Here is a 14,946-nt window from a genome sequence, read left to right as displayed (position 1 = left end):
CCCCAAATAGCAAGTTTCACCCAAAGACAGCAAACAGCTGGAAACACTTATGTTTTTAATTTTCTTATTGGATTGCTTTTAAGAGCAAAATATTTATATTTCCAGTTCTGCTATACAGATCCTCTGTGGAAACACTGCTGAACTAAGACTCAGTCTCTCATTAAAAAAAAAAAAAAAAAAAAAAGATAATTATTTTGATATGTCCAATTTGTTATCGGGTTTCAACAATAAAGTCTTATTTTTACAGATAAGCTGCAAGACTTCCATAATTAAACATGATTATTCTGACACTAAACATACATAGAAAAGGGAAATAAATTGTCCAAAATAGCAACCTACATAACACAGACACTTGTGGATATATTTGAATAGTATGTCTCTTAGCAACCACTGCCAACCATTTCAGACTGTATATAAGCAGGCTTTAGAAATGAACAGTTACACTGTTAAGTACAGCATTTTATCAAAACATACAGCTGAAAGCCAGAAACACTTCTATATTCAAAAAACAAAAGCAAAAAGCAAGCAAACAAGAAAAAGATTGAAAAATGCCCATTTAAAAAACTGTATCGGTTTTTGATCATAGAATCATAGAATAGTTTGGGTTGGAAGGGACCTCTAAAGGTCATCTAGTCCAACCCCCCTGCCATGGGCAGGGACATCTTCAACTAGATCAGGTTGCTCAGAGCCCCGTCCAACCTGATCTGGAATGTTTCCAGGGATGGGGCATCCAACACCTCTCTGGGCAACCTGCTCCAGGCAATGAAAGAAATGCCTTTTCATATAGGCATTCTTACTACCAAGAAAACACTTCATTAAAGTTCCTCACATTTTAAAAAAACAAATTAATTTAGAGAGAAAGCTGATTTCAAAGACTGTCACGCTTGTGTTGTCAGTGTCATGAAACACCAAACATGCTTAATATTCCTAAGTCTCAAATTGGTTTCCTATGTAAGTGATCTGTAGTCACAGATTTTTAGGTGTTACTCTAGACCCACAACAAAAACAATAAGAAGTGGAAGGACACCCCAGTTCCTACAGGCTAAACACACTTACACACACGGAAATATATCTGCTTGCATGTATATATAAGGCTCAACAGAACTTTTTATAGAAAAATGTGAATTTTAAATTGACGTGCTGTGCATAGCAATATATAAAAACGCATCACCTAACCATGTGGCAAGAACTTACGAATTCTTAGAATTCTTTCGAACTCTTAATTGTCATATCGTACATTTTCAGATACGCAGGTTTCAAAATCTCGTATTTCCCTCTTTCAGTATACCATTCTTTCATTTAGTAATTTATTAAAGACTAACAGGATTAATAATTAAAAAAAAAAAAAAAATCCTTGTTTTAGACCCACTCTCCTGTGCCAAATTGTAACAGGTTTGAATGCCTTGAAAGGGCATGAGTGAGATGCCACCAGTCATGACCAACTTCAGCAGCACATCACAGGAGCATCTAGGAATTATTTTCTCTAGATTTTGAAGCAGAACACAAGCATTCCTTCTAATGCAATCCTGCTATATCTAAAGAAAATAAAATCAGTCTGGAAAAACCTGTCAAGAGTGATTACCCCCCACGCATATTCTTACATCTCCACCAGGTACTGGATGATCAGATTGGTGAACACTCCCTTGTTCAAATCAGTATTCAGCTTTTGTAGGGTGAAGAAGGTCTTGTGATATTAATAAGGAAAATGAAGTCCCTTCTTTGAATTTAAGGATGGAAATTACTCCCTTAACTACATTCTTCAGGTATTTTTCATATGAATAACATACAAGGACAGTAAAAGCACTACTTTTATTGCCTGAGCACTAAAAGATAAAAGCTCCGTGACAAAGGGGTGAGAGAAAGGTCTTCAGAAATGCTGAGTATCTCCTGCCACTTCTAGTCTGGCTTTTATTCAAGCCTCAGCTTGCAAGGAAACTCCCTTTTCTAACTAAGTAGAATCTTTCTAAATTTCCCTGATTTCAAAAGCAAGCTATAGACAACATTAAACACAAAGTTCTTTCTGACTTTGCAGTTATACAAAAATTCACAATGGGAACAGAAAACACAAGACAAGCCTATTCCCGAAAGCTGAAGACAAAAGTCATATCTGTGGAGTTCCCTGGCTTATCCCAGAAAACATCTTCCTTCAGCCACCTCTGTTCTGGCATCTGTCAAGGCCCAGATGAAAATTCCTCAATAGAGAAGACCAACTACTGTAGTTTCAAGTGAAATAACAAAGCACACAAGAAGCCTGGCTTGTACGCAAGGAGGAGAAAGATGAAATATGTGTAAAATACCTGGCTACCAGCTGACGAACTGACACAGGCCATCTCTTCCATTTAGCCATAAGATGGCAAGCAAGCTACAAAAATAAAGCTACCATTCTTTGCCAGTGTTGTTGATTATTGGTGCTACTTCTTCTTCCATGCTTTTAACAGAGCTTGAACTTTATATGGCCTTTTGATTTACTTCCTCCCTGACCACTACAGCGTCACTGTTTTCAGTACTGCTTTCAAACTGGGAATAGGTTTGTTAATGAACTTCTGCCCCTGTTGCCAGCTCTCCAGCAGAGATAGAAGGGAGAAATATTCTCCCCTTCCAACAGAAATATTTTAACAATATTAAGACACATTAAAAGCGGCGTTTAAGTAGTCTCTCTAGATAGCAGCATTTTTAGACTACTTGGTAGTAAACCTTTCATTTTTCAACAGTTACTGTTTCAGCTCCCTCTCATAACCAGTAAGGCAAATATTTTGATTAAGGTATCAAAACTGCAGCCAACCCAACTATTGTATATATCTACAGCAACAGAGACTGACATATAAACACACACACACACACACACTTCCCCTACCTCCACAGACTGAAAACTTTCATTGTATATGCTTGTTTAGCTTTCTTCTGTTGCAAATAAAGTTACACATTCAACTTCTAAACCAAAATCTTTTTCAAAAGCAAAATGAAGCCTTAAAGAAAACAGATCAGCTTACCTGCAATACAAATTTCTGATCTATGTACTTTTTGGCAATGCTGGGCTGAAATTCTTGGCTTTCCAAAAATCGTATGAAAAACTCATATACAAGCTGAAAAAGAAAAAAAAACAAACCAAAACAACCATGGTTTAGTTTATGACTTGATTACTCTTTATAGTTTTAAGTATTTCCCTAAATTCTTTTGCTAGAAAATAAAATACTTATTTTTCCACGGACCAAAAGGTTAAAAAGAGGAAAAAGATTTCTCTCCTTTATCAAATCGCTACTGTGGAGTTAGAATTAATTGCATGGGCTTTTTAAGTTAGTTTTGCTTATTTAACTCCAGTCAAAGACATTTCATCACCAAGAACAGGCACTGCCATCTCATAATGCTTGTTATCATCTTGTAAAGCTTCCTAGCGTAATTGGAAAGCACATTTAAACTGCCCTCTGAACTGCTGAAGTCACATCAAATACAGACATTACAATTCTGAAAGGGTTGGTGAAACAGTTGGAAATATTTAAATTAAATTAGAAACTGCTTAGAGTACTGTTCTACTAGAACTTGAAACACAGAAGAAGAATACAAACCGGAATTTATTCGGAAGTTCCTAACTTACTGTAAAGGTTAGCCTCAGGGCTGGGGAAAACCTGCTTACTTTCATGCAATTCCAACTCCGCTTAAACTATTCAGTGCGACGGCAACAGACTTTTCATTTAGTGGAGAAAAAGAAGAGTATAAGAACCAGGCAAAAAGGAAGTGAAGTGAAACAGGCACTGCTGTGGCCTCGTAATTACGACAGCAACTCTGACCTGTCACTGATCAGATGAGCTACCAGCTAGCAATTCTCTTTGCTGAACCTTTTCAAGAAGGGCAGCCATTGAAAACTCTTTCCCTCCTGGCTTCAGTGAGTATGAATATTGATACTGAAAGGAGAAAGAAAGCTAAAAAATTACATTTTAAAATAATTTTAAACTTTTCCAGGCAAACACCAATATGCTGCAATACTGCTGCTGCTGCTTTATGTCAGTGTTCTCTGACTTCTAAAGGGAAACAATAGGAAATCAAAAACGGGGAAAGAGGTTTAGAAATATGACATGGAAAAAGTGACAGCTTACATAACTAGTATTAAATCATCAGGAAATCAATTCCATCAACTCCTGACAAATACTTTGGTGCATTTCTTCCTGACACTAGTAAATCATTCGCTGGCTAAGGAATTCCATCATTTCCATGTAAATAATTACTTTTAGAACTACAGCACTAGTGTCAGCGACCATAAGATAACAGATATGTATGCCTGTGCTGTTTCCAGGCAGGCAGAGCTGTTCAGAGCTGCCTTGAAGCTTTTAAGATTCTTATTTTTGTGAAATTTAAATATAAATGATGGACGAAACCTACATTTCAACAGATTCTAGATTTGAGAGCACAAAAGAGTGAAACAAACTGCTCACAGGCAAGGATTGTGCATGCAACTGTCAAATAAAATCCTCATTTCAAGCTGAGATCAGTCGTGCTCCTTTGCTCACAGAAACTCCCAGACTCCACAAACTGTTACTCAGGCAAAATTCTTCTAAATTTACTCGTGGTGCAAGTCATTGTCCTGACTAACACAGGCAGGATCTGCATCTATATTTTCTATAAAGGAATTTACTGCATTAGCATCAATGATGCTTTCTCCAAAATTAGTTTATGTTCTTTGTTCAAAATACCTTGTGTTGCCACTTGAGGTACAGAGGAAGGGATGATACACAGCAGTGAGCATGCACCCTGCTACCAACACCTGAATGCAAACCTCGACCCGGGGAGAGGAAGGAAGACTGCGATAGGGACACAGATTCTCAGTCATTTTTCTGATCAGCTGCCAACACCTGTGTACTTTTGTATGAAAATTAACTACCCTTAGTAAAGCAAATCTGCTAGCAGTATCATCCCCACAATGCTCTTGGCTGAAGCTGCTGAAAAATTGTGCATGAGAACAGTTTGGAAAGCAAAATAATTTTTAAATCCATGAAGGAAAACAGGAATACGAGGGACACCATCAATACAATTTTGAAAGAAAGCTTTACCATTTTGCAAATTTCACAAAGTACTCTCCTGTCTTTGTAGGTACAATGTTATAGCAATGAACAATATTAATAAATGTTAGTGTCTCACAGGCTAGTTCTGATTCACAGGTTAAAAAAAAGCTGAGAAAATTATGAGACACATTAAGCAATGATAAGCATTTCTTCTGAGATAAATGATCAAAAACCTGTAAATGTGGCCACGATGCCTCCAAGGTGGGCTCATCTTCTTCTGGATCAAATTCATTGCTGTCACTAGGTGGGAGAGTTCTGAAGATATTGCAAGATACCTGAAAAGTGAAAGAAAGAATAATGAGATCTGTTTTTTCAAATAGGTACTAGATTTCAGGACTCTCTATGTCTATACCTACTCTATCTGTCCTCCATCACATACACAGTAATTTTTGCCTGCTGTCTGACAAAGTTCTTTAAGTACATGTCTAAGGAACCTGTCACTTTACAAACCTGCCACCAGCCTTGGCTTTCCTTTCTCCAGGTCTTTTTGTTTCTTCTTTCCACTGATATCCCAGCATTACCCAGTCTGCCACCGCTTCTGTCCACCATGTTCCAGATGAGCCCACCAACATGTAATTCCCAATCCTGCTGGGCATCAACGGGCTGAGAGCCACGACCGTTTAGGAGTTGCGGGAAATGCCATCAACATGCATTTACAAGTTTTTTCATACAACACTTGGTTATTTTCCTTTGCACAGGGAAAACATTAATGATATCTACTTAAGGTCTCATCTGTCAGCACTTGTTAACAGTTGCCAGTGCTATTCACACATTATATGCCTGGACACCTCATGCCGAGTACAGAACTTGGTACTAAATGCAAGCAACAAATAATATTTGCTCGTCACTTAGCCTACATTTTATTTCATGGTTGGTTCGCTTTGCTTAATCTTATTTAGAAGTATTTTGCTGAGACTGCTTGGCTTTGTGAGGTTCATGCTATCAGCAAAGACTGAACCGAGTGCTTTCCTGGGTTAATTATAGTGCTGAATGGAGTGTACAGCTTATTATGCAGCAAATCTGATAAACTGCAAACATGCTGTAGGGCCTTTTCTGCACTTTGAAGGTGACGTGCCTTCTTTGCACTCTGCTACTGCATTTGACCCATCTCTAAGTTGGTTAATCAAACAGCTGGGAAAAGCAGCATGTTATCTCCTAATCCCATCTATACGTGACCCCTTCACAGCAGTTCAGACAAACTAAGCTATTTAAGAAAGAAAACTGGTATGTTCTTCAACATCCTTATTTATTTTTCCAGCCTTTTACTCCTGTAAATGTTTTAAAGTTAGTCTGTAAGGCATATTTTCAACATGTTGGCGACTTACTAAGACAGGGCACTTTAAAGCCAAGAGTTTAAATACAATCCAAATACCGATAAAACCAGATCGAGATAGAGTGAAGTTTTAGAATTTGCAAGACAGACAGAACACATTCAGGTACTGCATAAACAGAAAGATGGAACAACAGAAAACTGTAAGAAAGCACACGTGGTGCATACCAGTGGGCAATATTCACTGAGCACAAGGGAAAGACAAAAGCAGAGTAAGTAAGGCAAACCAGTGAGCATAGGGGGAAAAAAAAAAAAAAAAGAGGTCGCACGGGTTTCTGCTTGGACTTTTTTCTTCTTGCCACAAGAGGGTGTATTTCACTACAGTTACAGTAAAACATACTCTCACAGAAGCCTTCACTGAATATGTAAATCTCATGTTTTCAAATCGCACGGCTTTCAACCTTAACAGATACAGCACTTGTTATAGCCTGTGCTGATACATACTGAACTCTACTTGCCCTGTGTGCATACCTGCCAAGTGATAACTAGCATTTATTAGGAGATTTTCTCCCTTCTCCAGCCTCTTCCCCTGACTCATTCACTTCTCTCAAGAGCCCCTCCATGAAAAGACTTTTCTGGTCTTATGAAGAGAAGTCAAATAACTATTCCAGGAATACACACGTTACAGTTTGTCTTTCCCCAAGAATTCCTGAGCTCCTCCTTCTACTATCCCTGATATGAAAAAGCAGGGAGAGGAGGAAAGTGATCAGAATTAGCAGAACAGAGTTGTTTGTGTGTTAGAGCACAGGGCAAAAGAGGGTAGACAGCCCAAAGGATTCCCAAGTAAAAAGGGGGAAATGTACCTATTGGCGCCTTGGATCTGAACATCTGGGATTCTGCAATACTTACTGCAGCATTTTTGGTTAATGCTTCACATTCAAAAATCTCAGCTTTCTCAGTATTTGGACCAAAATAGGGAACTAGCAAAACCAAAGGCATTCCGCAGCTATTTTTTTTCTGCTTTAAACTTCATTTGAAACAAGAAAGAAATTTTTCTGCAAGTTTAACCATACATAAATTAATGAAACTTGTACCAACAGATCAGAGAAAACATAAGTATTCATCAGCTGTTGTGTTTAGAAACTGGAACAAATATTGAATTATGGCACAAGCAAAACCTGCAAGGAAAAGTACATACTTTCAGAATGAAAAGCTAAACAAAGACAAATTCCTGTAAGATTTAAATTAAGTCAAACCAAGCCTCAAGCAGTTACTGCCAGGGCCTTAACAGCATGACAGAAGTATGAAGGGTTCAGCAACAATTAGTTAAGTACCAGCATGACACCTGAATCATGAGCTTGTACAAAACCAGTACGATTTCTGGAGAGTACCTATTAAAAAAAGGCCAGTCTCAAGGCAACTCAAAAGCAGTTTTTTTGCATAAGAAAATTAACACGTAGGAGTAAATGCAATGCAAGTTTGAATATGGTCCTAGTATACAGTTTGCTCTCTTTAATGTTGGTTTTTTTTTTGCATTAGGAGTAAATATAAGCTATATGGAGCCAAAATGCAGATATTCTCCTCAGAAGAACAGACAGAACAGGTTATCTTTAAATGATCTCCCCAGGTTATCGTAATTTTAAAAGATAATGTGTGCCATTACAGTTACATTAATCACCACAACACGGCATGATAGCTCATTTACATGCAGTGTCAATTTATAGCATGCTTAGCTAAATCAGTAGCCTCTGGGTGGCTAATGTTTATAAGCCTCTAAGGGAGAACCGAAGGCAACAAGTTCTTCCATGCATGAACTGCCCAGCTGTACGTTAGAGACTTTGACAGCCACCACACAAAGATGGGAATACGCTATATCAAATCTGGAAAGAATAGTTTTTCTCAGATAGGCATAAGTAGCTATTTAGTATTTATCCCTGGGCCCAAGCAGCTTGCCAAAATTCCTTCAGCTGGATAGCTGAATCATTTCTCTTCTGACCTCTGTTGGATCATCAAGCCAAAGGACATCCCTGCCAGCCTGCGTATACAGTCCCTGATGATTCCTCTCCCATAGCCAACACAAATGACTAGTGATCAATACTGACTTCCGTCTTCCCCGGATTAGGAACGCCTCCAAGCCCAGATGATATTTTTGTAAAGCAAACCAGAACTCTAATATTCTAGAAAGTTGCATCATGACAGATCTCCCCCATGATGTCCTCAAAGACATCTGCACGCTGTCCTCCATGACTGTCCCTTTCAGAAGCACACACCAAACTGGGCGTAAAAGAGTGCATCGCTGCTCCCCCACTATGCAGAATTTGAACACCTAAGCGCCAGAAACCAATTTAACAAATCAGTAAAATCTACCCATCAGCACTGAATCTAAAATTTCCAAGATCAAGTTGGAAATGCCGAAATGATAGATTTTTAAATTGGAGATGCCCAGGCACCTCTAAGCTCTCCATGTCAGTGTGTCAGTCAGGCACAACTCCGACTAGAAGCAAGACAAAAAGTTTTGCAGGCAATTACAAGTCAATGTCAATTCATTAAAAACAAACAAGAAGATAGGGAAGGCTGCTTTGATACCCCCACAAAGAATGAGCTGCAAGTTCTGAACAGATCTGACGACTGGTACCTGGCAATCCAGAACTATGAAACTATGAATACACACTTAAAAGTAACAAGCTTCAAGAAAGCTCTGATTTTATCACCACATTTATATTTGAAATAACTTTTAGAAAAGAAAGTACTAAGAGGCTTAAGTCTGAAGTCAAGAATAAATGTTTTGAGAAGTCCTCTCTTTGTCCCTCACTGGAGTGCTATAAAAATGACGACGCTGTAACAGAAACACTTCACAAATTCAATTTCAGCTCAGCGCTCCTACTCTGTGCTGTTTGAAACAAAGATTTTTATCAGTAATAGTTTTCCTGAATGGACCCTGAAATGAAAACAAACATACACGCAGGGAAGCTTAATACATTAGCTATATAAAAACAGGATAAATGAATACCCGATTAGCTCAGAGGGAACACCTGTTCTTCTATTACCAGTATGTGGAACCATCCAAATAAACCCCATGTATATATGAAATTGAAACCGAGTATCTCTGCATACACAATGTTTAAACTACTGTGCATATTAACAACATACAGGAACAATAAGATGTAATTAAGCCATAACCTGAAGCCATGCTAACTGGGAGACAACAATGGCCCCGGAACAGACACTAAACTTGCCCTGAAATATATCTGCATATGTGTTTTTTTTAATATTGTTTATGGATTTACATGTTTTAGAGCCTGAAGTGACTACTGCAGTCACTCAGCTGTAATCTCTCTATATAACCCAATTAATTGTTCCCAGAAGTCTGACTAAAGTACGTCTTACAAAAAGAAATATCTAATTTTATCTTTAAAGATTATAAATGATTCCACCAGCTCTCTTCTCCTAAAGTTTTACTACTAATTTAACTACAGCGCTGCTTTGGAGGATTTCAAGGTTGAACCTGCCCAATTCCCCATTGTTTCTCATTAAACCACCAGATCTCTTCAACATCTGTGTATATATATCTGCATATGCAGTATGTATCTGTTCATATATAGGTATTTTTATATAGACATGACACCTCTCAACCTCTGTGCTGCTAAATGGAAAGATAGAGCTTCTGAACCCAGCCAGTTGTTGGTTGGTTTGTTTGGTTTTAATCCTGTGATTACTTTTGCTTCCTCCCTTTGAGCTCCCACCTGTGCACAAGTGTACTGGCGTACGTTTAAAAAGCCAGACAATCTCCCTCTTTTTTTCTGCATGTTGTCATTTGAATTTATCAACATCCACTTCTTTGAACAGTGCACTGCATCAGAAACTCATATTAAGATAGTGAAGATACAATGCTCAGATCCTTTTCTGCAGCACTGCTTGCATGAACACAGTCTTTCAGGGCTTAATATTATATGCCTTCTTTTTGCCCAGCAGCATTACTTTTGACTTGGCTACATTAAAATGAACTACGTTGGACTGCAAACGCAGTCAACAATCCAGATCATAGGGCAGGGGGGAAACAGTTCTTCTCATCTTTTCTTGACCTTTAAATCTTTTAAAAATTCAATCAATAACCTGCAAGAATTTAGCTCTAGATCAGGACTCCTAAACTTGTTAGCTTACCATCACCCACTTCAGCGGTGGTAGCAGCTTCCACCCATACAGATGAGCAAGCGGTAAAATTGAGATCCTTAGGCCATATGCTTCTGTTGGCAGAGAAGTGCAATAGGAGCAAGTTTGTAGAACAAAAGAGCTAGTGCTCAGGTGCAATGTCCACACTATGTATGTTTGGAGGGAGGAGTTTCTTTCTAGTGACCTCTTGCATTGAAGCCCATCAGCAAGTAGAAGAGCATTAGGTACACTCCTGGAGTAGACATTTTATCCAAAAGGAATCAAATTCACAAACCCTAAAAACGTCTCTATGACAAGCATCAAAGTACAGTGAGAACAAATGGCAGACCCACTTCAAGAGCACACTCACCTCTGAGTCAGAAGTGCTAGCACAGACCCATCCCCAGACAGCACTCCCGGGTGCACCTTCTCACTGCTGGAAACTGGAGCTCTGAAATTCCACTCTAGGTCACCTAGATCTGAACCATAACAGGGTACCCTACCAGTAATAACCTCCTTCATCACTATCTCCATGTAACTACATTTTGAGATGATCCAGTGGAACAGTTATTTGTTTAATGTGTGCCCCCATTGTATACTGTGTCCAGTATACAATGCAATCTAAAAAATCATAGCAGTAACTCAAATATCTTGGCCAAATTAAAGCCCACAGTACCAGCAGAAAGAGCCCCTCATCTCTAGAGTAGGCATCAGATCAAGTGAAAGCCTGCCAATACATAAACTTGAACTCTAGACAGCATTACAAAACCCATACTGTCTCGGACTCCAAACTGAAGAACACAACAAAAACTTCAAAATGCAAGAAAACAATCTCCCAGAAGATTCACGTTGTGCTTATCTACAGACACAATGCTTGAAAAGTATTTAAGAAGACGACACAGCCAAAACGGCGGTGGGGGTGTACCCTCCTTTTTTTTTTTTTTTTAAAAAAATAAAAAAGCAGCAGTCGACACAAGTAACTGTTGGAACAAAAATGTTTTTCCCGTTTATTTCTTTGCTGTAGACCTAGTCACTGTACTATTATGCAGATAAAGTCTGACGAATGAAAGGCCTATGTAACCAACAGGAGGAATAATGGATACGGGTAAATGTAATTACATACTGTCGGGAAAAATTATTAGGGACAACTACTGCAAGAGGAGCTGCCTCCAACTGATTTTTTGAGAGGAGTACAGAACATCAGAGCCTCTTCTTTTAATAAGCATTGTGGGTTTTGTACAAACTAGGTGTATAAAGAATGTGAATAATAAAAAGCATCTAACAGAGGAATTTGGAAATAACGCATAAAATAAACCAGTCAGATTTTTTTCCTTGCTTCTACAGAATTGATAACCCTCACATTAAAGAAACAAGAACAGAATTTAAAATACAATGTGATTTTTATCTATTTCTTCTTAAACTTCGATAGCATGCTTGTTCCATCATGGCTGCACCTACATGACAATTTTTAATCAAAGTCCATTTTGGGGGGTCAAAGGACACTGCATCTTCCTTTCAGCATTTCAGATGGTTTCAAAACAATCTGTGGAACCTACACTGATTCAAGTTAAGATTAATTCCTAATATTTTACAGAATTCCTGAAGTTATATAAAATTCACATTGGAAAAGAGACATTATTTGTCAATTCTTGTAAGAGTACATGATTTATTTCCCTTAAACTCAAAATGACGTTCAGTGTTATATTTTTAAACCTAATACAAGAACCAACAGGAACATATGCACAGGGTTTTTGCTAAACCAAAAAGGTAAGACTGAATATAGGTACATTTGCATAAAAATCTCTATCCAAGAACATTTTAACACGGAAAACCCTAACATTTAGCAAGCAGGATGGCATACTTAGTCATAAGCTATAGAAAATAAAGAAATTCATAATGCCTATAAAGTCTAACAGCTAGCAAACAGCCTAAAAATAGGTTCCTTAACATGCTAAAAAATTCATGGCTTAACAAGATATTCTTTATGTTTAAAAGGTCTGTCACAAACAAACTCCTGATCAGACTCTGCCCTCACATCTGTTGAGACAAACCTGCAGAAAAAGAATGCAATCCCTCTAGATTTATGTCAGTAGAAAGAAGAAAAAGAAAAAAAAAAAAATCAGAATCTGACCTTTCAAATTCATTTTTTGGTATTTATTTGGGTATTCATTTAACCAAGTTTCTTTCACTGTGTTGCTCAACACAGCTTTGAGCCACAAGACATTGAATACGATGTTTCGTTTTGGCTACAGAGATTACAGTTTTATTTTACTTGATTCGTCATTACAGAAAAGATAAAGATGACAACAGGAAGCCCAAGGCATTTCTGCATTTAAAAGAGAGGAGAACAAAGTAATATTATCCCATTCTAAAAGGTACATCTCAAAAAAGTTTCAGCCATCTCTTATGGGCTGGCAACCATCCACAGATATTGCATAAACATCACGGTACACAGCAGGGGTTGGGTTTACAATTTTTGAAGAAGCAAGTAGGAGAGCTGAAATGTTGCTCACCAACAAAAAGATTCATCCAGATTTCTCAGTTTAACAGCTTGTCAATTTTTCCCGTCCAATTTTTTAAATGAAAGGTTTCCTTAATCTATGTCTTAATACCCAGAAAACACAAAAAGCTCTACTACATACACCCTTTAGGATACCACAGTTGAACGAAATAAATGTTTGTTATTATCTATCATTGCTTAATCTACCAGCAAAATCAGCATCATTAGTTTAAGCCTCCACATTTTCCTCAGACAGGAGCAAATTTTAGATTAAGTGTCCAATTATTGGCTCATAAAGTCATATTACTGGCATTTCCTTCTTAGCACAGTGTGGTTTAATTGGCAAGGGCCTTTTTTCCTAAGACTAGCCTAATTCTAAAGAATGTCATATGCCTTTCTGAACAACACATCAAACTGCAGGGGAAGTACACTGAGCAATACCCTCCTGAATAAATCTGTCCAGCTTCAGGCCATTAACACAAATCCCAACCGCTCTTCCCATCAAACGATATTGATGACAGTGATGAGGCCACTGCAAGCTTGCTTTGGTGGCCATTAGTAAATTCAATTTTATTTCATTTTTTTAAATAACCAGTAACATGCCAAACACTTCTGTATATATCAGGCTAAAGTGAGTGGTTTAAATAAGTGGACATGCACACAGGTTGACAAATAGCCAAGTGATTTCACATTTAGCTATATACAACATCGTATCATACACTCATGAGAACAAGATGAATATATGTGATATTACGATCAGGGATTAAGGTTTCAATGGCATGAATTTAGGATGACTGGCAGTAAAAATATCCAGGAGCTGTTATGCTGGCTACCACAAATGACTGTTTTTCAAACCCTTACATCATAACACCACCACATTTTAGAAGTAATTAAAAATCTCAGAGTTTCTGAGGAATTTTACAGGCAACCTTTTTCTATGCTAGTATCTGCAAAGCCAAACTCCTTTTGGGTCATGAACAGAGAACACTAATATAGACGTACGTTATAAAACTTTAAAACAAAAAAAGGCTCTTCCACAGATACTACTTTTTTTGACATTTTAGATAATTAAGGTAAGAAAGCACTTTAGCCATTAATCCTTCTTTATTAATATTAGTAACTTTTTAAATATCAGCTTCAGACTGGTATGCCTTTTTTTCCTGCTCTTAAATGATGCCAAAACTCACAAAACAGCTTCTTTCTTTTTCCCCTGTTTACAATACTTTCCTTCACCTCCAAATTACAATAGCCCAAAAGGCCAAGCAAGAAATACTAATCCCTGGATTCATAAACACTAAACATAACAGGGAGGAGACCTTCCAAAGGGACAAGGAACACCTGTGCTCCATTTTGACCAGTTTTAAGATACTGGTCTTTCAATCAAAACACTCCTGTGACAATTGTGGCAGGCAGTCAATGGGGACACTAATTTCGTCAGGACATAGATACTGCTGTTTTCTTCACTATCATGACAGGTCAGAGATTGTCAATGTGACAGCTCCTTTGTGAACACAGTTGGAGACCTAGATGAAAATCCTCAAAAGCAGATGAAGGCAGCAGTTGCACTCATGAAGTCAACTGTGTACAGTTAAGTCTGTCTCAGTATACGATTATGAGCACAATTCTGCTTGAAACAAGAACATGCACTTATTGCAAACAAGTTACACCAAACATAATGCTTCAGCACAAAGTGACTAATGCCGTCTCTTCACCAGGCAATATGTGCTGAAAACTTATTTTATATAATATTAGAAGTCCTACCTTTCCCTCTAGGGCCTGTATAACTGTACTCAAAGTGATGGAGAAGTCTTGCTTTTGTAGGCAAAGACCAGGAGGAAAAATAGCATTTTTATCAGAAAGCCTACCTGTAAAATACAAAATACCTGCAACGCAAAGCCCTGATGATGTGGTTTAGTAGAAACACTGCATTAGCATTCGTTGGGATGATCGACAGAAATCATTCATGCATTTGC

General features: G+C 37.9%; 1 protein-coding gene across 4 annotated transcripts in view; it reads right to left on the bottom strand.

Annotated features, from left to right (window-relative positions):
- The window catches only part of PPP2R5E (protein phosphatase 2 regulatory subunit B'epsilon), a 76,240-nt gene that overhangs the window by 16,906 nt on the left and 44,388 nt on the right, over positions 1–14,946 (bottom strand). For all 4 annotated transcript variants that reach the window (XM_076345627.1, XM_076345630.1, XM_076345629.1 and 1 more), the window contains 2 exons: positions 5,228–5,329; positions 2,991–3,083 (listed from right to left, as the gene is read on the bottom strand). In XM_076345627.1, the coding sequence (XP_076201742.1) occupies positions 2,991–3,083; positions 5,228–5,329 (195 nt within the window). The remainder of the gene's footprint in view (positions 1–2,990; positions 3,084–5,227; positions 5,330–14,946) is intronic.

This window comes from Aptenodytes patagonicus, chromosome 7 (assembly GCF_965638725.1).
Source record: "Aptenodytes patagonicus chromosome 7, bAptPat1.pri.cur, whole genome shotgun sequence".
Classification (NCBI taxonomy): domain Eukaryota; kingdom Metazoa; phylum Chordata; class Aves; order Sphenisciformes; family Spheniscidae; genus Aptenodytes; species Aptenodytes patagonicus.
The sequence above is the reverse complement of the archived record's forward strand: the minus strand, read 5'-3'. Positions and strand labels throughout refer to the sequence as shown.